Source organism: Calidris pugnax, unplaced genomic scaffold (assembly GCF_001431845.1).
Source record: "Calidris pugnax isolate Ruff unplaced genomic scaffold, ASM143184v1 scaffold225, whole genome shotgun sequence".
Classification (NCBI taxonomy): domain Eukaryota; kingdom Metazoa; phylum Chordata; class Aves; order Charadriiformes; family Scolopacidae; genus Calidris; species Calidris pugnax.
Window position 1 is genome coordinate 946,579 of NW_015091072.1, and position 25,434 is coordinate 972,012.

Here is a 25,434-nt window from a genome sequence, read left to right on the forward strand (position 1 = left end):
CAGAAAAAAGGCATTATTTAAGGCATTAATACCGAGGCTCATCAAATGTGTAAGAGCAGAGAAGCAGTTGCCCATTGTTTCCAGAAGTGTGTAATAAGGGTATGAAAGACTAGGGGAGAGACCATATATACAGTAAGATGAATGGGTCCTTTAATGAGACATAGAGCCATAATCCAGGAGTGGGCAGGGTTAGTTCAGATTTCAGCTTGTGGAAACTTGGGAAACGTTGTTATGAGGATTTAAGCACTTACCTCCTTAGAGAATCCACTCCACAGGATCTTGTTTTCATTGATAAAGAGCCTCTCCCCTTTCTTGGCATAAACATTGTAGTGCCCAACCTCCTCAAAAACGACTGAACCATCTTCCGGAGAGAGATGCCAATTGATAATCGAGTAGTTCCCTACCAGGTCCCCAAATTCATCAAAATCCACTTGCTCCCCCATGTTATTGGTGAAATTTAAGTGGCGCAGATGCTTGAGAACCTAGAGAGAGAGAGAGACAGAGAGACCATGAACACCTTTCCACTGCCCTACCACAGCACACATCTGCTATGGGGACAAAACTGGAAATAATCAATTCAATGCAGTCTTTCATCTCTCAAAAAACACTTAATCACAACAGCAGCAGGCTTTCTTTCATAGACATCACACAGAGCCTGTACAAATCTCGTGGAGAGCACAAGGTATCACGGCCCTCAGGGTGGACGGCACCTATCTGCAACACTTTCCTTACCAGCTGCTACCCCATCAGCCTTTTAGCATCCCTTCCAGCCACCTCTGCAAGCCTGCAGCTCTCCTTCAGGGACAGAGAACTGGCAGCAGCCACTGAAGTGTTTTGGTCACTCACACACCCCTCTTACCCCATGCTCTTGCAACCGTTCTGTATAAAAGCTCTCAGATGGCATCGCTCGTCTCTGAATGATCAATCACTCAGAAACAGTAATGGCTGAGAAACAACCCAAACTCGGCTTTTGATTGAAAACCGCCAAGCCCAACACACTTCAGTAAAAAACAACAAATCAAACTCGTTCCCCACGTGGCAGGCCTAGAGAATTCATAGCACTTTTTCTTGGCTCCTGTCTCCTGGTTGCATAGTTTCAAGTAATCACATTCTGCCTGTCTGCACATGTTGACTCCTGCAATTTTCACCTCATGCCTTAAACTGTCATACGCTGCAGACAGGAGCAGTTAATCCCAGGGACAACTGCAGCTGCAAAATTCACGATTGAGACAGCCTGACAGGTAGACCAAAGAAACTGCAGCGTGAAAAAAAGATGATACTGGCAACTGCGATCCAATTCATCCACACCGTATTTTTCATCTAAAGTTAATTGATGGTTTATGCAGTTATCAGATTTTTTTTTTTTTTCTCCCTCATTTAATAGATGTTCTTAGTTTCTCTGTAGAGCTCACCTACAGAAAGCTGAAGGCACCTGGCTGTCAGCTGTCCCTAGACCACTATGGGACTTGCTGCTGTGGTTCTAGTGCCTGCAACAGCCTGTACCTGTACTCCCAGTTCTCTCTCTCTCACCTGCAGGTGCTGAAACATACAATCCTGGATGGCAAAATGTAAGAAAAACCAAAATGTAATCAATTTGTCTGGGCAGACAGAGCCCTCCTCACCCCATAGATGTGGAACAGACAATATTGTTTTGATGAAGCCTTTTGACCTGGAAACACAGGGATAGGGGAACAAAATCATTTCATTAATTCCTGTCAGTTTTGCTAAATTGTCTCATTTTTCTCTGTTTCCTTTTGGTATCCTCCCATCTCAAGCTAAAATCCCCAGAGCTACAGAGATACCCTCCTTTCACTGCCTGTATCAACGCCAGCCTGACAGAGTCTGAAAAAATCATAGTCGCACTATGCAAGACGTGGCTGGCAATACCTTTTCAGCTTTGGGTGATGTTGATGGAAGTACATCAAAATATTGCCACAGTATTCTGTCTTTGAAAAATGTGTGAGATGGCAGAGGCAGGATTTTTTTCTGTCTCTCTCATCCCTGCTAGCCTTCCTCTGTAGACCTGCTCCTCCATAAGGTCTGCACCTGTGATGATGTCACTGAAGGGCCAGTACTTGTCCCTAGAAGATCCTGCCTTCTGATGGATATAGCAAAAGAAAGATGCTCTGCTCTGGCACTTTGCTGTGGAGAGCTGGGGCATTGCCTGCTGTGAGGAAGAAAAGAGGCGACTGCTCTCCTCCTTCTCATCCCTGAGGGGCACCCAGGAAGATGCTACTTGCCCAGCTCCAGCAGGGAACAGAGCAAGAACAGGGCAGTCAGTTCTGAGGTCAGAATGGGTGACACAGGATCTGCAGATCCAGGGTGGTGTCTGAACTGCATCAACACACTTTGGCCTTGTCTGCAGTGGGACTGCAATGCTGGATGTGTTAGCAGGAACCTTGTCCACCAGCAGCGCAGGTCCCAAGCAGGGAACCACGTTCCTCTGCAGGCTCTAGCACCTACCACAGGTAGGCTGACACCTGCAGCTTTCACAACCACATCAGATTTGAGTTGTTATGCTGAGCTGAATATCATGTTTCTCCACGCTCCCAACTGAGTATTGTGCTCTCATGCAGCACTGAAGCACTCTGCTGAACTACACCAGGTTGTCCTGACTGGGTATCACTGCTGGGTTGACTGCTATCTGTATATATAGGAGCTCCAGACCTTGCACTTCTTTTGTTTACAGTTACTACATAACGTTAGGAGACAATCTTGCAAAAGCCATATTGAGGATTCTCTGATTCAAGTCCTGCCAGCTGCAGTGGCAGAAGGCTGACTGGTCTTACAGTCAGTGAGATGAACACTAGAGAAACTTCTGGATTCCCTGGATGCATTTTTTTGGGGGGGGGTTAATTTCATACCATTCTTCTCATTTAGTCTATTCCTTTGCTTTACCTCTTGATATTAGGTTTCTTAGGCAGCAACACTGGTGGGTTTTTTGTAGGATTAGTTTAGCAGCATGTTTCTGTTGGTCACACACATACTACACCTGAGGATTCAGGTTATAAACCAGTTCATGTATGAGCTGATACCTCTATCCGGTGTGTAAATTTTCATATAAAAGCCCTGATCTGCACTTAATGTTGTCTTTCCCCAGGCACAGAAGAGCAGCTTCAGCTATGCAGCCATAGCTGTGGAGCAGCAGAGCCCAGGTCTATCAATTCATGCAGGGAAGCCCAGGTCTATCAGTTCATGCACAAAAGATATGTGCCCTGTGTAAAATCCCAACTGGAGAGGCAACAGGAACAACAGGAGTAACAAAACCCCTTTTCTCTTTCCAGCAAATAGCAAAGTTTGCCTTCAAGTCTAAATTTCTGATGGTAACTGTAGGACATGTTTCTGTTTTAGATGGTAAGAAAATCCCAGGATGGTACCTGTGTATCATACAAGTTCTGCTCTCTACAGGAGGAAAACACTGTTTAAACAGCCAAGGAATATATAAGCACTAAACTTTAAAAGAGGAAGTTGTAGACTCTGAGTAACTACAGCACTCTTTTACAGCACCAGTCTGTCAATGATTAGCTAAAGGCTTTACAGTTAAAAATGTGTCACTGTTTTGTAACTAAAGATAGTAACATAAATACCCAGGACTCAATCCACAAAGACTTAAAAGACCCTGCTTCAGCGAGGGCAAGAGCACATGTCAGGGGTGCACGGATCATATCCTGGAACCAAGAGTTTACGAAAGAATTGTTGACCTCGTGGCTTGAATGCACTGTCAGCAGCTGGTGGAAGCCTATAGGGAGAGCATCATGCAAACCATGGTCTTCAGATATTTCCATCATTTTTCCATCTTTTTTTCCCCCCTGTCGCAGGCTCCACATTGAATTACAATTATTTTTAATTAAAACACTTATTATCAGAAAGGACTTGCAAGCTGCCCTCTATTTGATCCTCCCATTATTCCTAGTAATGCCATTCCCAGCCACATAGCATCCCATGCTTTACCCAGGCCAGATATTCTGGGTAATGTGGTTTCCACTCTTGAGGAAGGATCATAAAGACATAACATACAGTTGTATTAGGTCAGGCCAGCAACCCATCTCCCCAGGACCTGTTTCTGACCATGGCCAACAGCAAATGCCTACACAAGAGCCTACAGCAAATGCCTAAAAGAGTAGAAAGGGACGTGATACTTTCTCCGAATACTCTCACACTTTTTGCAGCTCAGTGACTTCCTGGGCCAAAGGTCTTTGTACTTGATACCCTGCAGTGGATTTTTCTTCCATGACGTTGCACATTTGTGTTCTGCATCTGTGCAGACTTTTTACATCCACAGCCTCCTACAGCAAGAAGGTCTACATTTTATGAAAAAAGCACCTCTTCTTGCCTGTTGGAATGGAGCAGTTACTAATCCCTTTTAATGCCCTTTGTGCCTATGTTGGAAGAGGCAAAGAACTGTCATTTGCTCGTCACCTTTTCCATGCCTCTCAGGATTTTGAAAACCTTTGTCAGATCTCTCTTCAGCCAACTCCTTCCCAGGCTGGTAAGTCCTATCTGACTTTGCTGCTTCTTGTACAGAAGCTGTTCCATTGATCCTTCTCCAAACTTTTCCAGTCTCCATCAATTCTGACACCAGCACGTGATACTGAAGTGAGACACACCACGGGTTAATGAAGTGCACCCAAGGCACTCCGTTTACCTCTGTCCCTGTTTCCAGTGTGCCTATTCCTAGCAGTGCATTTTCTTCTTTGACTACTACTCAGCCAGAGCTCAGGAGTCCACTTAAGGACCTGTTCAAGCTTGAAGACTCAATTTTTGATTAGTCATAACTCCCCATCTAGTTTTATTCTATGCTGAGTATCTTTCAACCATTCATCCACGTGAGGACTGAATTTGGTGACAGACTTCCAGAAGCCTTTTAGAAGCCTGAACATTATGAATAGGAGTTCTCTTACCCACATACATCCCTATACCTTCAAAGACAGGTAGAGCCTGTCTTTACAAAATTCATGGTCTCACCTCCTCAATATATTCGATGTTTTCTTCTTTTTTTTTCTTTTTTTTTTTTTTTTTTTTTTTTTTTTTTTTTTTTTTTTTTTTTTTTCTGCAGTTTATGATAATGGCCTCAGTCAGGCTTTACTAATTCTTTGGATGTCCTCTAGAACTCTTTCAGAAAATTGATGTCATATCTGTCAATTTTCTAGGCTTCAGGGCCCAAGACTATTCTAAGTGAGGCGTTGGTAACTGCAGCCAGAACTTCAGCTACTTCACCTGTGAATTCTGGCAGAGCTCTTGGGTGGACATCATTCACTCGCACCAAAGTATGAAGGTTCATTTTGCTCTTGAGTTTCATAGCTGCTTCTGCAGCCACTTCAATATTGGACAGATCCTTTACAAGTTCCTCGTTATTAAATAAACTCAGGAACCTTCTCAAGTTTGTCCATAAAGAGCATATTTTTCTTCTGCCACGGCCTTACCTTGTCATTTGAAGTGATAATCCATGGCTCAACAGACACTCCTACTGCTGAAGTGTTTAAAAAAGGATTGATGAAGTTTTTCTCCATTTACAGCCTGTTTCTCATTCTGTTTTTTGGCCTGCCTTATTTTATTTTTACATTTAACCTGCCAGAGTTTAGATCCTTCCAATTTTACTCACTGGACATAATTCAGCTATTTGAAGGATGCTGTCTCTCTTTTAATAAACCCCACTTAATACCTTTGTTTTGCCTTGCCAGCTTCCTTACCCTTTCTCCACCTTTTCTTGATCTGCAGTAGGCACTTACTTTGTGTCACCAGGAGAGCAACTGGCAGGCAAAAAAACCCACTTAAATTGTTAATGCTGTCAGGCAGCAGGTTACTGTGTGTGTGTTTGAATGTCTAAAACTGAACTTTTTTAGTCTGGAGCGCAAGCCTGCTGCTTGCTTGCTGCAAGCAGTATCTACTGGTTGTACATTTTGATGTACAACATGAGAGCAGTAAACAATTCCACTTCATGGCTCAACGTGAAGATGTAAAGCTGGCGACTATACTGCAGATGTCAAGTCCTCCCTTTAATTCTGAATTGCTGGGTGTCCATTCTCCCCTCTTATTTTGGATTCCTCGTCAAGGACCCGGAGAAGATATTTTCATAATGCTGTAATAGGCTTAACGACTCCAGAGCTTAGCTATCACATTAGCCCAGTGGTCACAGCATACAGGATTTGGTTTCTGCCAGTGGTCAAGTATCAGGAGGAAGCATGCTCATGCCAGTTCCGAAAGAGCCACTTGTAAATTGATTTAAGTGTTCCCTGAAGCAATAGGGCTTTTTTGTTCTTTCTTCCTTTTGCTTCCATCTATCTATATCTCAATCTTTATTTATATGCTAGCAAAACCCCTAATTTTTACTGTCTATATCAATGTTTAATTTCTGCTGCATTCTCTACTTTGTATTACCTTGTTCTGCCAACTCTTAGGCTCTCCCAAAGGCAGTGCTGTCAGCACAGTATCGACCAGCTGTGACACAAAGGACGTGGCAGGCAGGAAGGTGCTACCCCTTGCTCTCTGAGTCAGTAATACCTGTTTCCAGATCACAGTATCGACCAGTTGTGACACAAAGGACGTGGCAGTCAGGAAGGTGCTGCCCCTAGCTCTCTGAGTCAGTAATACCTGTTTCCAGAAGCCTGGGGCAGGAGAAGATGAATTGCACACAGCTCTTCTGCCCAAAGCATTACTCTTGCCATCAGGAGCTGAACTCTCCTTCTGCCCCTATAATCTCTCCTCCTCTCCTGCTGTTCGTTGTGCACTGAATGGGACAAGATGTAGTGCTGATGGCTTTTTAAAACCAAAATGCCAGGATATGCCAACACCATCAATCTCATCTTTTTGCAAAGGCCATTCAGTACACAGCAGAGCTCTTCAGCCAGTGGAGGATGTGATTCATCACCATGTACCACTTGAACATTCCACCCAACCTGCCTTGTTTCTATGGGTCTTCTGCTCTGAAGAAGTGACTGTTAATACTGTTTATCCACTGTAATCCAGGTGGATAAACTGAAAGGGACCCAGGAACAGAGCTGGGATTCTCACTGTAAATGCCTCATGACAAAATGGGATGTCTTTTTGCTACACGTGTCCAGGAGTGCCTGCTCTGTAGTTGGGATATGGGGCACTTCATGCTAAAATAATGAAGACTAGTCATCACCTGCTGTACAAGGGCTGTACTGTACTCCGGGGCTAAAACTGTCATGAACGAAGGGAAATAAACTCTGGAAGCAGGGCTGGTGTCTAAGAGTTAAAGAGAGAGAACACTGAAAGTCAGCCAGAGATTCATTGACAATACTGCAAAGGAATTTGGACAAGATGAGGTGGACATGCCTGCTCCAGTGAAAAGCTAGATCTGGCAGCGACTTGAAGAACAGAGTGAAAGAAAGAGCTTAGTTCAAGACTCAGGAACAGCTGTACAAAGGCTGAGAATAACTCAAGAACATGCAAAGTGGTTATGCTTTGCTAAGAACTGAATGACATCCCCGTAAAGCTAGGCAGGTCAATGGACAGCACAACCCAAGGCTAAGTGTGTATGACAAATATGATGTGCCATATGTTATAAGTAATAATTATGCTATTCATAATCTTTATTGGAAACTAAATTAACTAACCACTCAAGACAAAGACCCGTTCATTATTGTAGGCAGCCCAGTAAAAACACTCAGTGCATTATCCAGTTGAAAGAGCAAACAAAATATTAGGATATGAAACTAAGGAAGAAAATGACACTGAAAATATGGTGCCAATATGTACATCAGTAATACAGTTTCCCCTGGAAAATGCAGTTAGTTCTAGTCACTTGATCAGAAAAGAAGAATAAATTAAAGGAAGATTAGAGAGGTCCAGAGGTGGTGATGATAGCTCTTAGACAGTCAGTCTGACTTCCATTTGAAGAGAAATCAAAGTGTGGGGATTATTTAACTGTTTATGACACACACAGTGATTTGTGGGAAAGAGGTGACATATTCTCACAGAAGCAGAGACCCCTGCAAAGCTGGCTGACTTTATTCAGGTCTCTAGAGAAGTTACAGGACATCAATCTGCCATGACAAGATGTGCTGATTGGCATATTTTAACTGAAAATTGGCTTGGTTTTGTTCTGCTTCCATCACGGATATGACATTGCTAGGCACCTGAGAGATGGATCCCCTCCCTTCTTATCGACCAGTGCCCTCTGCTTGAGGAAGGGCAGCAGCGGTGGTGACGTGGGCACTCATTTTGTTTTTTCTTTGTGAGAGAGAAGCAGGACCTCTAATAGAAACTTACAGAAATTGGGAGAGGGAGGAACTCAGATGGAGTGTCTTGGAAACACCTCACTTGCTGCTCAGCGGAAGATGCTTGGTGCTTCCTTCATGCTGTGCTATGAATGCTCGGTCTGCTTGGAAACCAAGAAAGGACCACTTGGACTGCCTGTGACTGGGCTTGATGGGTTATCTTACATGGCTTTCTAGCCAGCAACCAAGGGACACTGCTTTGCTGATTCAAAACTGCAGCAGCTTTGACGCTTTCTTGGCAGTGAAAGGCGACAGAAGTAACAAATTAATAGCTGCTACAACAGTGGGAGCAAGTCAGAAATGTCAAAGACATGCATTTCAAAATGGAATTTGCTATAAAGTGGGACTAATCTGATTTAGGGTCAGATTTGCTACAATACTGTGTTTACAAGGATGTCCAGAAAGAACTCAAAACCACAAGCATAAATAGATCCCACAACAGAGGCTCCACAAGCCAGGTCTAACTGAGATACTTCAGAAAATCCCATTAGGTATTTTTACTGGTGTTTGCAGCTGTCTGACTGCCATTACAAAACTGCTTCAGAAAGACCTATCTGCTGAGTCACAGAGGTTCCCAAAGGAATCAAAAAATGATTTTACAGTGTTTTGGCATCACACAGCTGGTTTTCCACACTGATCGAACTATCAGTTGGGAGGTTGCAGGACACAGTAGGGATGGTCTGAAGGTCCTCCAGAACTCATTCTGGCCATGTGCACACCTGCTGTTCTAAGCACAAGTCCTGAGCTCGTACTGCTTAATGCAAAACTGACAGCTAACAGCACGTTAGGATAATGATTTTGCTAAGTGTGACATGACTGAAAAATATAGCAAGAAAGTCTTCATGTGCTTGGCCTTGACTGGATCCACATGATGTACGGGGAAATAAACAGAGTGGGAACATCCTCTGCATATATCTCAGCTACAAGATTTTCTGAACCCAAAGTTTTACATAGGAAAACATCGTGTGAAATCCAGTCAACTGAAATTCAGTGCAAATATGTTTTTAAAGTGAAACTTAAAAATGTGACCTTCAAGTCACAGTTCCATTTTTAGTTGTAATTACTTTTTTAATGGGAAAAGGCAGAAACACTAAATTTTGAGTCTGTCAAAATGCTTGTTTGGACAGTGCTGTTTCAATTAACTGCAAGTTTTGAGTTGGAAGAAGACAGATGACAAAAGAGATTTTTCCTCTAACATTTTCTCCTTTCTCTGTTTTAAATTAAAATCCAGCTGTGTGTACCCCAATATATTTGTATGGCCCAAAGCACGATATTGTACTGTTAGTTCCCTAGAGTCCAAATGAATCCTTCCTACAAGTAACTTCAGGAGTTAAGGAATCTGGAATAGCCTCAGTTCAGTGCCATCCCAAACAGACTTCATCTGATCTACTGACTGTAGTATATTTCTTCTGGAGAAAAATGGCTGGAGTGACAGCATCTCTCTCCTCCTTACAAATACCATGAGCATTAATGCAGTTCCTAGTAATCAGGACAAAAGTCATGTTTGCAAAATGAAAAATAGTATCTGTGGAGAATCTCTGGATGTGGAATATAATTCTATACAAAATCAAGCAGGCTTCTGACTAGTCTCTGCCTCAGTGATACAGGTCAGTGGTGATGGAGGTCTCTGCACCCAACAGAATGGAGAAAATCCATGGATCATCTAAAGGAAAAAACCTGAATGACTGTGCCACATGTGTGATAAACCCATTATCAGTTCAGAAATTTTGGCTGTGTTCATTAAAAGAAAAGCTTATTCATTTAGGGGAAATTATATGTTGCTATCCTCGTCATACAGATAAAGCTCAAACAGCAGTATCTTTGATGGTGTGCTTTGAAAACACTAATTCAATACTGACCCTTCAAACAAGGCTGAGAAACACAAGTATTGTAGTAATGCAAAGCAGATCATACAAAAACCTGAAGAAGAAAGAGGAAAAACCACCAAGCAACATATTAAGAAATTTCTTGAATAAATTAAAATTGAAAGGTGTTGTGTTTGCCAGATCATCATGACATAAGGCTGTAAGAGACAGCTAAAGAGCAAGCTAAAGAGACAGGTAAGGAGGAGCAGGAAAGCCAAATGAATTAGTTATTATTGCCCTTGCCAAAAAAAAAAAAACAACCCAGAACATTCTTATCCCAAGGGCACTTGTTTTGGAGCCATAATGTGACATTAACAGAAGTAGAAGGTCCTTAAAAAGAGATTAGAGAACAGCCCAAGCAATTTAAAGTGGATCTAAAAGGCTGACAGAACCAGACAGTTCATCACAGCACTCCAGGAGCAATAAAACAAGCGCTAATACAGCAGGTTTATGATATATGCATAAAAATGCCACTGGCTTTGAAAGACAAAGTCAATATGCTATCTAATTTTATTACACAGCAATCCCAATCCACTTTTCTCGTGCACGTGTGCGTGTAACACAGTTCTAACAGCGTGCCTACAGCTTCCCCCTGTGACAGTCTATGCAGGGCATGAATCAGAGCTAACCCCTCTTTACAGAGGCTTGGATTGTTGCTCCAGGTCAGCCTCTGATGGGCTCCAACAGCTGCCGACAAAGACAGAATTGTCAAAGGCAGAGGGATGTCTTCTGTCACCGAAGGCTGGTTAGTCTGATGTTAATCCCAGGAACAGGAATGGGAAAACAAGAGGTGTGGGTTGAGGATCAATTAAAACAAAATTATAAGACTGAAACATAATTGCTGCCAGTCAATAAGGCTTTGAGGAATACAAATCTTGTTAAATCCAAATTTGGTTGACAAACACACCCTTTTAGAGAGAAATATCTGAGCTTTTCATGTAAAAAAAGCATCCATTGATAGATCAAGCATTGCCCAACAGATTTGTAAAAACAGGTATCAACAGAGACAGATCATCAGTTCATGGGGAATTCTTCCGGCTGCAGTAAACCACTCACTGTCATCCAATATGTTATCAATACTCTGGCAGCAAATACAAAAGAGCCATTGGAAAAATGTGCAGAAAATGCATGGATTAATATAATGGTAAATAATAATCAAGACAAAGCATTTCCCTCAGATCGCTCTCAAACATCTGTGTTTAATACAGTGAAATTCAGATTTATGCATCAAGGCATAAGAAATTCAAGCCACAGGCACAGAAAGGGTACCACATCCTGTGAAGTGTTACTGGCAACTTAATGCAACGTTTCCATTGCGTGCTGTGGCAAGGAAGGCTAATGGAACTTGTGCACGTATAAATGAGGAAGTAATAAGTATATGTAAATGTAGGATTTTTTTTTCACTGTCTGGCTGTGCTGAGGCTGTTAAAGCAATACTGAATATATGCCAAAAAGAAGGACAAGATACAGAAATAAAGCAGAAAACATATCTTACGACTAAAAACCCACTCTGTTTAAATTATCACAATAAGACCGAGGAATAATTTGATCAATGTGCATAAATACCATATGGAGAAAAATTAGGAGCACTTCATCTAGACTTTTAAATCTAATAGAGCAAGACCAAGTAAGGACCAATGAAACTAAAGGTCAGTTAAATCCAACTAGAAATAAGACACGATCTGTGACAAGAGATGTGACCAGCCATGGATCATACTAATAAAAAAAAAGGTCTCCTAGTCAGCATGTCGTTGAAGAAAATAAATCTTGCCAAACACAAGTTTGACTGGCAAACACAGCCCCTCAGAAGTGAAATATGTAGGCTTTACATTCACTGGGAAGCATCCCTTAGCTGCATCTAGATTGCTTCCCTGGACGTGGCATAAATTTACAGTTTATTGTACAAAGGATTTCAAACTGCGTGATCATTTGGAAAGTGACTCCATTTGAACATTTTTTTAGGTGCCTGCTAAGGTTTTGTGGAGAGAGATGGTCTTTGGACAGACAAAGGCAATGAACAGTACAGGTACAGTGCGAGCTGTCAGTGTTGTTAGATGGTATTTTGTACTGTACTTTTTATGCTGTTGTCTTTATCTACAGCCACAATATGAAAGAACCATCACGGCCACCTAATCTAGATTCAGTGCCATAATTGCTTTGTTTTTCACTTGTAACAAATATAATATGGAGCAATCCAGTGGGTACAATGGCCCAGGGTGCTGTGTGTACAAATGGGGAAGGCTCTATTGGCAGAAATCCTGACTGAGTAAACGATGTTTTAGTGCTCTTGGGAGGTCATCATACTGCACAATAACTGTTATGGCAAAGTATCTAGAAGCTTAAGATAGGGCTCTTTTTATTAATTTAAGTCTAAATTTAATTCTAAATAATACATAATTAATTGCCTGATTAATAAAGCTAATAATAGAGCCAATGGTTATCCTGCAAGCTCAGTGTTTTCAAGTAGCATAAGTCACATATAATGTCTTGCATAATCAAAACCTGATTGAAATGTCTTTTCTAGAAGGTGTTTAATGCCATCTCTACCCAGCTGTGCAGAGAATGAATCTTTATATGTGTCTCTGTGCACCCATTTGCTGTCACTTTCTTCTAATAGCCCTTTGTGGATCTGTCTCTTCCAAGTCCCAACAATGTCTGAAATTGCATCCTGCACAGAACACTGCTGATACTGATTTGAAGAACTCTGCCTTTCTCTAGGCCAGGAGGAAGTCATAGCTTTTGACTGTAAACTCTTTCCTATTTGGAAATACAGGATGAATTACTTCAATACTTGAGTAAGCTGCCTCTCTCTTGTTACAATGAGAACCAACTGATACTGCATACCTGATGTCCCTTTTTTCAAAAAAACAATGGTCATTCCTCAAACCTGAGTTCAATGGTTATTTATAATCTAATCAGGAACTACTATTAAAAAAAAAAAAAAAAAAAAAGTCCTAAAGTTTCCTATAGTCACACTGAGTTGACTGAACTCATGCAACCGTTTCAGGCATTTAGAATGGGCATCTGTTACAAGCACAGTCACAGATCCCATCAATGGTCAACTAAAGTCCCAGGGGATTCACTGTTACTGTGTTTGGGCACACGTTCCACTTGGCTACTAGCTTAAAACTGGTTTTTCCATTTCCTTTATCAATATAAGTCTTGGCCAAGAAAGAAATCTCATGTCAAGGCTTTGATTTCTACAATTCCTAAGTAACCTTCATGTAATTCCTCCTAGAGACACAGAAAAAAGTCTTTTCTGTGCAAAGTACTGCTTCTGCTCCAGTGGGGAGATCACTCTTTTAATTCTACAAGACAAAAGGTCCTTTAAATGACATAAAAGGTAATTTGTTCTCCTTCCTTCAAATTTCACCCACTGTGTGGAGCAATACCAGTCCTTCATAGTGCATGAAAGTTCACTTCGGGGATAAAACTATGTGGCTGGTTAGTAAAGCATCTGTAAGGATGGCTGACCACCCAGAAAGAAAAGAAATAGCAAACAATGCTATGATTACCATGCCTTTGAAGTTAGCTTCAGTCCTACCTTGGGATAAATGGAAATCAGTCAAGTCAGAGGAATGTTTATAACATGAAACTGAATTTTTGATAAATCCATTTGTTTTCTCATCTCACTTTCTGAGTGCCTTTAGGGGCCTCTCAAGGTGCCCTTTGTCACCAGCTCCATTTATGAGTAGCATTAGGAAAGGTCAGTACTAGAAGAAACTATACATCCTTTTGGGTAACAAAGACCTTCTATATCTTAGTAAAAGATACTGATGTCTTGGTAATTCAAGGGATAATTATTATCTGAAGTTGCTACAGAGAGAGATGTTATGTGGGTGTCTCATAAAGCATTCCCTAAAATTCCCAGGTCCAATAGCGGCTGAAAAACTGACTTCTTTTCCCCAAGTGACAAAGGTAGAAATGAGCTTCATAAATATTTGAAACCGCTTCATTTCAAATACAGCTTTTGTTGTAATGCAACATATAATTTACTATATTAAAAATGACTTTTATGAAAAATTCAAAATGTTTGGGGGTGGGCAGGAATACTGTGGTTTTTGTCATCAAGCAGTGTGTGCTACCCTGATTCAGAAGAATCTCAGCCATTCTCTTACAAGTAATTAATAACACAACTCCTTAGTTCACAACCTGGAGGTTGTGTATTTGCTGCATGCAGTTCAGCAACCCTGCTGGGGTGATGGTTTCCCTGGGCATTTTCTACTGGTGGTGTTACAGGCCTGACCCTCCCTTTAGTAAAGTTCAGTTAAGTCTTTCTCCTTTTAGTTACAGAGACCTCAAAATAATACTCCATTTATTGTCTGCTTAGTTGAAAAGCTTCCAAGTGATGTTCTCAGCTGAGGGCAAGTTGTTATTTCCAAACTGATGAATAAGCAATCACCTGTTACTGCCCTTGTGGAGAAATAGCTGTGGTTGCTCTGTGGACCCCCACATTTCTGTGAGCGACCCAAATCATCTGTGTCTCAATTCAGTCTCCCACAACAAAGGCACACGGGTGAAACTCTTGCTTTCTATTCATAACAAACGTATCTCCAGTGCATCTGTAATGCAGACCAGGTGAAGTTTTGCGGTTGCCTGATATTCAGCAGCTTCCTCTCTCTGCAGTTCTTCCCAAATGACTAATTTTCACATCAGCTGCAGTTCATACCTGTTCGGATACTGTTTCATTCTCTATACCACCAAGCAGCTGTTTTCCATACACCACTTTAATTGTTCAGATAGGCCCATATAGTTCAACAGACACAAAATTGATTAGATAAGCCCTTAAGCTCAAAGGTCTGGAGAGACGTGTGTCATCTAAGGCATCATTCACCTCTTTAAAGCCTTGCAGGATCAATTTCCAGCCAGCCAGACATACCTAAATGTAAAGCTGGAGAAGGCACCAATCCATTTTTACCTCTTCCTAATGCGTATCACCAGCGCTGAGGAAGGAACTTCTGGCTGGTAGGTACACAGGTGTAATAAAAGACTTTAGGTGTTGCTAGGTGAAGCTGATTTGTATTTGCATTTATTTTGTGGAAACAGCATATGGCAGCTTTTCACTAAGTCTGAGGTCAATCAGATTTCTAGGCATAGAATAATTTACATGATTAGGACAGCACATTTTTCAGCCTGCACAGCATGCTTTTACTTGGTGCCTAGAAGAGCTATCCCAGCTTTCTCTCATGAACCTGCTGAAGTTCACAGCCTCCACTGTAACCACAACCTGCAAATAGTCTGGGAGTCCACCTAAGGATGCTCTGCTCTGTGACCCTGTAACTGCTCACCTTTGCCTTCTCAAATCCACAGGAGCCTGTCTCCCCCATTTTATTGTGAGACAGAGAGGCCCATCAGCTGCTTGTTGGCAATCATCAAGAAGCCAAATGAATGGGCAAGAAACACGGAGTGAACTGTGTCTGAAGTAAAGACAGGATTTTCCTCTTCTCACACAGAAAGAATACAAAGTAATATTTGATCTGAAGAACAGATTAGGATGCCTTACTTGTTTTCCTCCTATTTTTTGCAGGAACACTCAGTATTTGAAATGAGAGAGACACCAGAGAGGCTCCTGTAAATGTGCCAAAGGGCTGTCAGAAGTGACCATGGCAATAGCCACATGAGCAGAACCCAAGAAAATGAAAGAACTTGAGGGACCTGGGAAATCTTATCAAGGAAGATATTAAGAAAAAAAGAGCTTCAAAACCAGACTGTTTGAGTTGTTATGGAGAAACAAGCTAAAGATGCTGGGCATTTTGACAAAGAGGCAGCATCAATACAGCAATCCTGAGCCTGTGTCCTAGTTCTTGCCATATCTTCCAACTGCTACTGTGTAGCTTGTGGGAGAGCCTGTGTTTGGGGGAGGCCAATCCATGAACCAGGGAAACACACAGAATTAGCCCTACTCAATGCAGTCTCCTAAAAAATTCACAGCCTGCCAGTGAAAGAGAATGGGCATCTGATAATCAGAGGTGACAACGGGAGCCCTATAAGAGGATTCTTTCTGTGGTACTATTTGCAGTCATGCGCTTGAATCCTTAGTGCTTTCTGTAAAATTTTGCCATTTCCAAATGTGACAGAAATTGCCTATACCTTTTGTTCTGTACTGCTCCGCACCTTTTTGTTACCTGAACAAAACACTGCAAAAAGAAGTAATTAATCTAATCAACATTGTGCAGGACACAACAATGGCACATGCAGAGAACACTATCTGCTCTTTGCAGGCATCTTGCAAAGGTGTGCAACAGGATTATCTTCTGCCTTTCAGCAGAGTAGGGTCTTAAAACATGACAACCACAGGCATTGCTCAGAATAAGGGCAGCACAGACATCCTGTTAAAGCGTGCAATTTTCTGTAGAGTACAGAAGTGCCAGTTTTTCTACTTTCAGAGAGTAGAAAGTGCCAGATTTTCTACTTTCTGAACCCCATGGGCAGGTCCATGGATGGGGTGAGTGGCACAGTGCCTGCCTGCAGGCTTGGGCTGATCAGTCCCATCCATCTCTAGTGGAGGTGCCCACTGCCAGCTTCAGAGGTGTTGGCAAAACAAAAGGAAGCAAGACTGGGTTTGTGGACAGGATCTGTCACAGAGCACCGACTCACGTGGAGAAAAGGAGTAAGCAACTTCTTAAACAAGTAGCTATAAATAAGTAGAGAAGAAAGTTGTTAGTGTTTGGCATTTCAGCTTGGGAGATGTAAAACTCCCATGCTCCCTGTGCTGAAACATACTTAGAGCTTTCTTAAATAGTAGATGGCAAATTCTGTGCTAGGCTTCCTGACGTCCAATTCAAATGAACTGATCACTGAGGTAAAACCATTATTTTTATATACAGACACCACAAGCACCCTCCACAAATTACATAAAGCAATTCCTCCCAAAAGGTTTATATTCTGAGCACATAAAATTAACAATTAGCAGACAACACAAGCACCCTCCACAACTTACATAAACCAATTACTCCCAAAAGGTTTATACCCTGAGCACATAAAATTAACAATTAGCAGACAACAAATAAACCATATGTGTTAATGCGTTAACAGCATTAAAAGGCAAAAATATTACATGGTACACAATTAAATTGTGGAGCACACCATTTATCCTCGGCAGGCACTGACCCCGCTGGCAAGGGCTGCTCGGGACAGGAGCTCAGGCTAATGGAGCCATGAGTTCACCGGGTTCACCTTATCAGTCCCACACACCACCTGGTCAGTGATTGCAGACACTATTAGCAGCTGCTGCTTCCAGTCTCAGGTGTGGAGGCTTCCTAACACCATCCTCGCTCTCTTTGGTCTCTTCCTACCAAGAAACCCTTGAGCCGATTGTGAAAAGAGTAAACAGGTGCTGAGCATCGCCAGAAGCACAGCTGGAAACGAGACTGACTTTAGTAGAAAGGTTTTCTTCTGCCTGGTTATCAGAAAACCACTCTCTGGAGATGCTGGAGGATGCATGTTTGTGAGGTGAACTCATTACCCCCGGAGCTGAGGAAAGCTTCCCGAGGGTAATGAGCCGTAATGCCTGATATGAAGTAGATGTGCACACATACTTGGCATTTACCTGCTCTTCATGTGTTTGATTTTGAAATGAAGTGAATAGATGCACAAATATCAAATATGCTTGACAGCCAACATCACAGAATGGTGGTCATTTCAAATACAGCCTGTTTCTCTGTAGCACCTGCTATTCCTACCCAGTCGTTATCCCCCATATACTTTTTTTGCTGATGCTGATTCCCTCCTTCAAGGCAAGCAGGCATACCCACAAGCCCAGAGAAGCAGGATGCCTTACATTTTGATACAGCCATCCTTCAGTACCAGAAAGAAATGAGAGGACGTTCTTCCCAATTGTGGAATCCTCAACAAGCACCACATTATTTGACTTAGCTGTGGTATGAATATCTTGCTTTACTTTCCAAGTTGACAAGACATAAGGGAAAAAATTAAAAATATATTTATTCTGGATCATTTTTACTGACTTGGTGAAAGCTAAATCTGTCTGTGACTGCCGACTTCTGCCCGTAAGCTCCCAAAAAGCAGCATGGCTTTGAAAGACAGAAACCTCAGCGAGAGCCAGCGACCACAGGATTCCCCAAAACCAGGGTCAAACCCTGCACTTATCAACTCCGAGTGAAGTGGTTTTGGTAAACCCAAATCAGGCACCTAAAGCAATGCAGGTTTCCCATAAATGCCAAGACAAAGCCTTTTACTTTCATTTGACTGATGGTTTTGAGTTGACTGAGACAAAACAGGAACCAAACTGCAGTTCCCACGTGCAAATCTGACCCAACACCCACAAAGTTTGTGGCACTGTTAGCCTTCATCTTGGTTAGACTATCCCAAATACAGGAAATTACACATGCAAACAGGGATCTGATCCTCCTTATATTCATCTGTGTTCTTCTGATTTCAAGTATGTTTGGCTCCAAGTTTTCTGTGACGACCAGAACTGGGCAAACAGAATTTGCTACATATTTGGCATATATGCATACATTAGCCTTACAAGCTAATTCTGTTATTTAAGAATGCAGCAGATATTAAAAACTGATACTGAATAGTAACATCGGATAGCACAATCAGACATATGGTAAGGTATAGAGTATTCATAAAGGATCAGAAGACAAAATGGCAGAATCCCATCCGGATGCCAGTGGGCAGAATGCATCAAATGGGTAAATGTGACTGAGTCGTTAGAATCCTTTTATCAGTTGACAAACATCACTGCTAAATCAAAGCAGGTATCTATTATTTGCCCAATAGCCACATGTTATTCTCCTTCATTACTCAACCTGCTTTCGTTTGATCCTATATAAGCTTAAAACCGTGGAAAAAAAAAATAGGGCCTGTATGGAAAATTGCTGTGGGATTGCAAAAGACATAGAGCTTGCCAAAGGAAATGAACTCTAAAAACTGTTTTCCTTGTTTATGTGCTCTCTCCAAGCCCTCTTGTTTATGTAAGGGTTCAATATATGATCAGGTTACCTTGCGTCAGCCAGGCTGTGGTAATTGTCTGTGTGTGCAGTTTTGGCCCGTAATGAATGCAAGAAAATTTAACTTAGTTTAAGCCCCTCTCACTGCAGGCAAACCTAACACAACTTACCTGACATTCCTTCTGGGGTGGGAGCGTGCACCTCACTTGCACACAATGATATGCTACATCCCAGAAGCCTGATGCTGTGTCTGAGCCCCAGGATTGTGAAAGGCACCATCAGAGCTCCTGGACAGCTTGTCTTTTTTTCTGCAAGTCTATTGTATAGGCACACAAATGAAGGACTTACCTGCCATGCCTCAACCTTCTTAATGTCTGCACAGGATCCGTTAGTGAAGAGTCCTTTCCCAGGAGTACAGGTATATATATCCTGCAAGGCGTGGGCAATAGAATATACTGCCAAATAGACATTATAGGATATCCGCAAGTGCGTGTAGTCCATGTATGGTGTCTCCACACTGGTGATGTTCTCATCCCCTGTGCATGGAGGTCGGAAGGCAGCTGTTCCGTTTCCAGCTCCCAGTCCCTCTTCATGGCCCTTGTGGAAGGAAGTTGAAGCTGGAGAATTTTTGGACCCATCAGGGAGATAGCAGTTAAATGTCTCCTCCCAAAACTCCTTGGCAAAGCCATTGTTGGTGGACTTCTTGGGATGCACCTTCTGCAGGAACTCACGAAAGCCTGGGATCTGTCCTGCCTTCAGTGCAAACCCAATGGTGCTGCCAATGACACGGAAGAACTCCGGCATGGCTATCAGGGAGGAGCTGGCCCAGGCCTCACTTGCCAGCCAGATCTTGCCGGTGATGTTTCTTCTGACGATCTCTTTGATGAGGGGCTCCAGGTCTGGGCCACTGGAGAAAACAACAATCACCCTTGCTGTGGAGTTCTGGATGACCTCCACCACCTGCTGGATCTCCTCTTCGTCCGAGTACTGGGAGATGAGCTCGCTAAAATCAATGCAGATGTCTCTCTCCTCCGCCTCCTCCCGAAACTTTTCAATCCCTGGCCGGCCATAGTCATCGTCAGCTGCAATTGTTCCCACCCAGTTCCAGCGAAAGTACTCGATGATGTCTGCCATCGCCGTGGCCTGATGCTCGTCATTGGGGATCGTGCGGAGGAATGACTTGAACTGGTTTTTATTGCTCAAGAGACGACTGGATGAGGCATAGCTGACCTGTGAGAGCACAGGGAACAAGCAAAACACACCATGAAGTGAACTGCCTGGGAATAAGTTGTGTACATTTGACAAGACAAAAGGTCCTTTAAATGACATAAAAGGTAATTTGTTCTCCTTCCTTCAAATTTCACCCACTGTGTGGAGCAATACCAGTCCTTCATAGTGCATGAAAGTTCACTTCGGGGATAAAACTATGTGGCTGGTTAGTAAAGCATCTGTAAGGATGGCTGACCACCCAGAAAGAAAAGAAATAGCAAACAATGCTATGATTACCATGCCTTTGAAGTTAGCTTCAGTCCTACCTTGGGATAAATGGAAATCAGTCAAGTCAGAGGAATGTTTATAACATGAAACTGAATTTTTGATAAATCCATTTGTTTTCTCATCTCACTTTCTGAGTGCCTTTAGGGGCCTCTCAAGGTGCCCTTTGTCACCAGCTCCATTTATGAGTAGCATTAGGAAAGGTCAGTACTAGAAGAAACTATACATCCTTTTGGGTAACAAAGACCTTCTATATCTTAGTAAAAGATACTGATGTCTTGGTAATTCAAGGGATAATTATTATCTGAAGTTGCTACAGAGAGAGATGTTATGTGGGTGTCTCATAAAGCATTCCCTAAAATTCCCAGGTCCAATAGCGGCTGAAAAACTGACTTCTTTTCCCCAAGTGACAAAGGTAGAAATGAGCTTCATAAATATTTGAAACCGCTTCATTTCAAATACAGCTTTTGTTGTAATGCAACATATAATTTACTATATTAAAAATGACTTTTATGAAAAATTCAAAATGTTTGGGGGTGGGCAGGAATACTGTGGTTTTTGTCATCAAGCAGTGTGTGCTACCCTGATTCAGAAGAATCTCAGCCATTCTCTTACAAGTAATTAATAACACAACTCCTTAGTTCACAACCTGGAGGTTGTGTATTTGCTGCATGCAGTTCAGCAACCCTGCTGGGGTGATGGTTTCCCTGGGCATTTTCTACTGGTGGTGTTACAGGCCTGACCCTCCCTTTAGTAAAGTTCAGTTAAGTCTTTCTCCTTTTAGTTACAGAGACCTCAAAATAATACTCCATTTATTGTCTGCTTAGTTGAAAAGCTTCCAAGTGATGTTCTCAGCTGAGGGCAAGTTGTTATTTCCAAACTGATGAATAAGCAATCACCTGTTACTGCCCTTGTGGAGAAATAGCTGTGGTTGCTCTGTGGACCCCCACATTTCTGTGAGCGACCCAAATCATCTGTGTCTCAATTCAGTCTCCCACAACAAAGGCACACGGGTGAAACTCTTGCTTTCTATTCATAACAAACGTATCTCCAGTGCATCTGTAATGCAGACCAGGTGAAGTTTTGCGGTTGCCTGATATTCAGCAGCTTCCTCTCTCTGCAGTTCTTCCCAAATGACTAATTTTCACATCAGCTGCAGTTAATACCTGTTCGGATACTGTTTCATTCTCTATACCACCAAGCAGCTGTTTTCCATACACCACTTTAATTGTTCAGATAGGCCCATATAGTTCAACAGACACAAAATTGATTAGATAAGCCCTTAAGCTCAAAGGTCTGGAGAGACGTGTGTCATCTAAGGCATCATTCACCTCTTTAAAGCCTTGCAGGATCAATTTCCAGCCAGCCAGACATACCTAAATGTAAAGCTGGAGAAGGCACCAATCCATTTTTACCTCTTCCTAATGCGTATCACCAGCGCTGAGGAAGGAACTGCTGGCTGGTAGGTACACAGGTGTAATAAAAGACTTTAGGTGTTGCTAGGTGAAGCTGATTTGTATTTGCATTTATTTTGTGGAAACAGCATATGGCAGCTTTTCACTAAGTCTGAGGTCAATCAGATTTCTAGGCATAGAATAATTTACATGATTAGGACAGCACATTTTTCAGCCTGCACAGCATGCTTTTACTTGGTGCCTAGAAGAGCTATCCCAGCTTTCTCTCATGAACCTGCTGAAGTTCACAGCCTCCACTGTAACCACAACCTGCAAATAGTCTGGGAGTCCACCTAAGGATGCTCTGCTCTGTGACCCTGTAACTGCTCACCTTTGCCTTCTCAAATCCACAGGAGCCTGTCTCCCCCATTTTATTGTGAGACAGAGAGGCCCATCAGCTGCTTGTTGGCAATCATCAAGAAGCCAAATGAATGGGCAGAAACACGGAGTGAACTGTGTCTGAAGTAAAGACAGGATTTTCCTCTTCTCACACAGAAAGAATACAAAGTAATATTTGATCTGAAGAACAGATTAGGATGCCTTACTTGTTTTCCTCCTATTTTTTGCAGGAACACTCAGTATTTGAAATGAGAGAGACACCAGAGAGGCTCCTGTAAATGTGCCAAAGGGCTGTCAGAAGTGACCATGGCAATAGCCACATGAGCAGAACCCAAGAAAATGAAAGAACTTGAGGGACCTGGGAAATCTTATCAAGGAAGATATTAAGAAAAAAAGAGCTTCAAAACCAGACTGTTTGAGTTGTTATGGAGAAACAAGCTAAAGATGCTGGGCATTTTGACAAAGAGGCAGCATCAATACAGCAATCCTGAGCCTGTGTCCTAGTTCTTGCCATATCTTCCAACTGCTACTGTGTAGCTTGTGGGAGAGCCTGTGTTTGGGGGAGGCCAATCCATGAACCAGGGAAACACACAGAATTAGCCCTACTCAATGCAGTCTCCTAAAAAATTCACAGCCTGCCAGTGAAAGAGAATGGGCATCTGATAATCAGAGGTGACAACGGGAGCCCTATAAGAGGATTCTTTCTGTGGTACTATTTGCAGTCATGCGCTTGAATCCTTAGTGCTTTCTGTAAAATTTTGCCATTTCCAAATGTGACAGAAATTGCCTATACCTTTTGTTCTGTACTGCTCCGCACCTTTTTGTTACCTGAACAAAACACTGCAAAAAGAAGTAATTAATCTAATCAACATTGTGCAGGACACAACAATGGCACATGCAGAGAACACTATCTGCTCTTTGCAGGCATCTTGCAAAGGTGTGCAACAGGATTATCTTCTGCCTTTCAGCAGAGTAGGGTCTTAAAACATGACAACCACAGGCATTGCTCAGAATAAGGGCAGCACAGACATCCTGTTAAAGCGTGCAATTTTCTGTAGAGTACAGAAGTGCCAGTTTTTCTACTTTCAGAGAGTAGAAAGTGCCAGATTTTCTACTTTCTGAACCCCATGGGCAGGTCCATGGATGGGGTGAGTGGCACAGTGCCTGCCTGCAGGCTTGGGCTGATCAGTCCCATCCATCTCTAGTGGAGGTGCCCACTGCCAGCTTCAGAGGTGTTGGCAAAACAAAAGGAAGCAAGACTGGGTTTGTGGACAGGATCTGTCACAGAGCACCGACTCACGTGGAGAAAAGGAGTAAGCAACTTCTTAAACAAGTAGCTATAAATAAGTAGAGAAGAAAGTTGCTAGTGTTTGGCATTTCAGCTTGGGAGATGTAAAACTCCCATGCTCCCTGTGCTGAAACATACTTAGAGCTTTCTTAAATAGTAGATGGCAAATTCTGTGCTAGGCTTCCTGACGTCCAATTCAAATGAACTGATCACTGAGGTAAAACCATTATTTTTATATACAGACACCACAAGCACCCTCCACAAATTACATAAAGCAATTCCTCCCAAAAGGTTTATATTCTGAGCACATAAAATTAACAATTAGCAGACAACAAATAAACCATATGTGTTAATGCGTTAACAGCATTAAAAGGCAAAAATATTACATGGTACACAATTAAATTGTGGAGCACACCATTTATCCTCGGCAGGCACTGACCCCGCTGGCAAGGGCTGCTCGGGACAGGAGCTCAGGCTAATGGAGCCATGAGTTCACCGGGTTCACCTTATCAGTCCCACACACCACCTGGTCAGTGATTGCAGACACTATTAGCAGCTGCTGCTTCCAGTCTCAGGTGTGGAGGCTTCCTAACACCATCCTCGCTCTCTTTGGTCTCTTCCTACCAAGAAACCCTTGAGCCAATTCTGAAAAGAGTAAACAAGCACTGAGCATCGTTAGTAGAAAGGTTTTCTTCTGCCTGGTTATCAGAAAACCACTCTCTGGAGATGCTGGAGGATGCATGTTTGTGAGGTGAACTCATTACCCCCGGAGCTGAGGAAAGCTTCCCGAGGGTAATGAGCCGTAATGCCTGATATGAAGTAGATGTGCACACATACTTGGCATTTACCTGCTCTTCATGTGTTTGATTTTGAAATGAAGTGAATAGATGCACAAATATCAAATATGCTTGACAGCCAACATCACAGAATGGTGGTCATTTCAAATACAGCCTGTTTCTCTGTAGCACCTGCTATTCCTACCCAGTCGTTATCCCCCATATACTTTTTTTGCTGATGCTGATTCCCTCCTTCAAGGCAAGCAGGCATACCCACAAGCCCAGAGAAGCAGGATGCCTTACATTTTGATACAGCCATCCTTCAGTACCAGAAAGAAATGAGAGGACGTTCTTCCCAATTGTGGAATCCTCAACAAGCACCACATTATTTGACTTAGCTGTGGTATGAATATCTTGCTTTACTTTCCAAGTTGACAAGACATAAGGGAAAAAATTAAAAATATATTTATTCTGGATCATTTTTACTGACTTGGTGAAAGCTAAATCTGTCTGTGACTGCCGACTTCTGCCCGTAAGCTCCCAAAAAGCAGCATGGCTTTGAAAGACAGAAACCTCAGCGAGAGCCAGCGACCACAGGATTCCCCAAAACCAGGGTCAAACCCTGCACTTATCAACTCCGAGTGAAGTGGTTTTGGTAAACCCAAATCAGGCACCTAAAGCAATGCAGGTTTCCCATAAATGCCAAGACAAAGCCTTTTACTTTCATTTGACTGATGGTTTTGAGTTGACTGAGACAAAACAGGAACCAAACTGCAGTTCCCACGTGCAAATCTGACCCAACACCCACAAAGTTTGTGGCACTGTTAGCCTTCATCTTGGTTAGACTATCCCAAATACAGGAAATTACACATGCAAACAGGGATCTGATCCTCCTTATATTCATCTGTGTTCTTCTGATTTCAAGTATGTTTGGCTCCAAGTTTTCTGTGACGACCAGAACTGGGCAAACAGAATTTGCTACATATTTGGCATATATGCATACATTAGCCTTACAAGCTAATTCTGTTATTTAAGAATGCAGCAGATATTAAAAACT

The 25,434-nt window shown here is 42.4% G+C and overlaps 1 protein-coding gene across 2 annotated transcripts in view; it reads right to left on the bottom strand.

Annotated features, from left to right (window-relative positions):
• Window positions 1-25,434, bottom strand: part of CASR (calcium-sensing receptor) — a 52,306-nt gene that overhangs the window by 9,598 nt on the left and 17,274 nt on the right. The window contains exon 4 of one of the 2 annotated variants that reach the window (XM_014957150.1): window positions 252-482. In XM_014957150.1, the coding sequence (XP_014812636.1) occupies window positions 252-482 (231 nt within the window). Of the gene's footprint in view, window positions 1-247; window positions 483-25,434 lie in introns of both variants that reach the window. The other variant, XM_014957149.1, reaches the window with a different exon arrangement.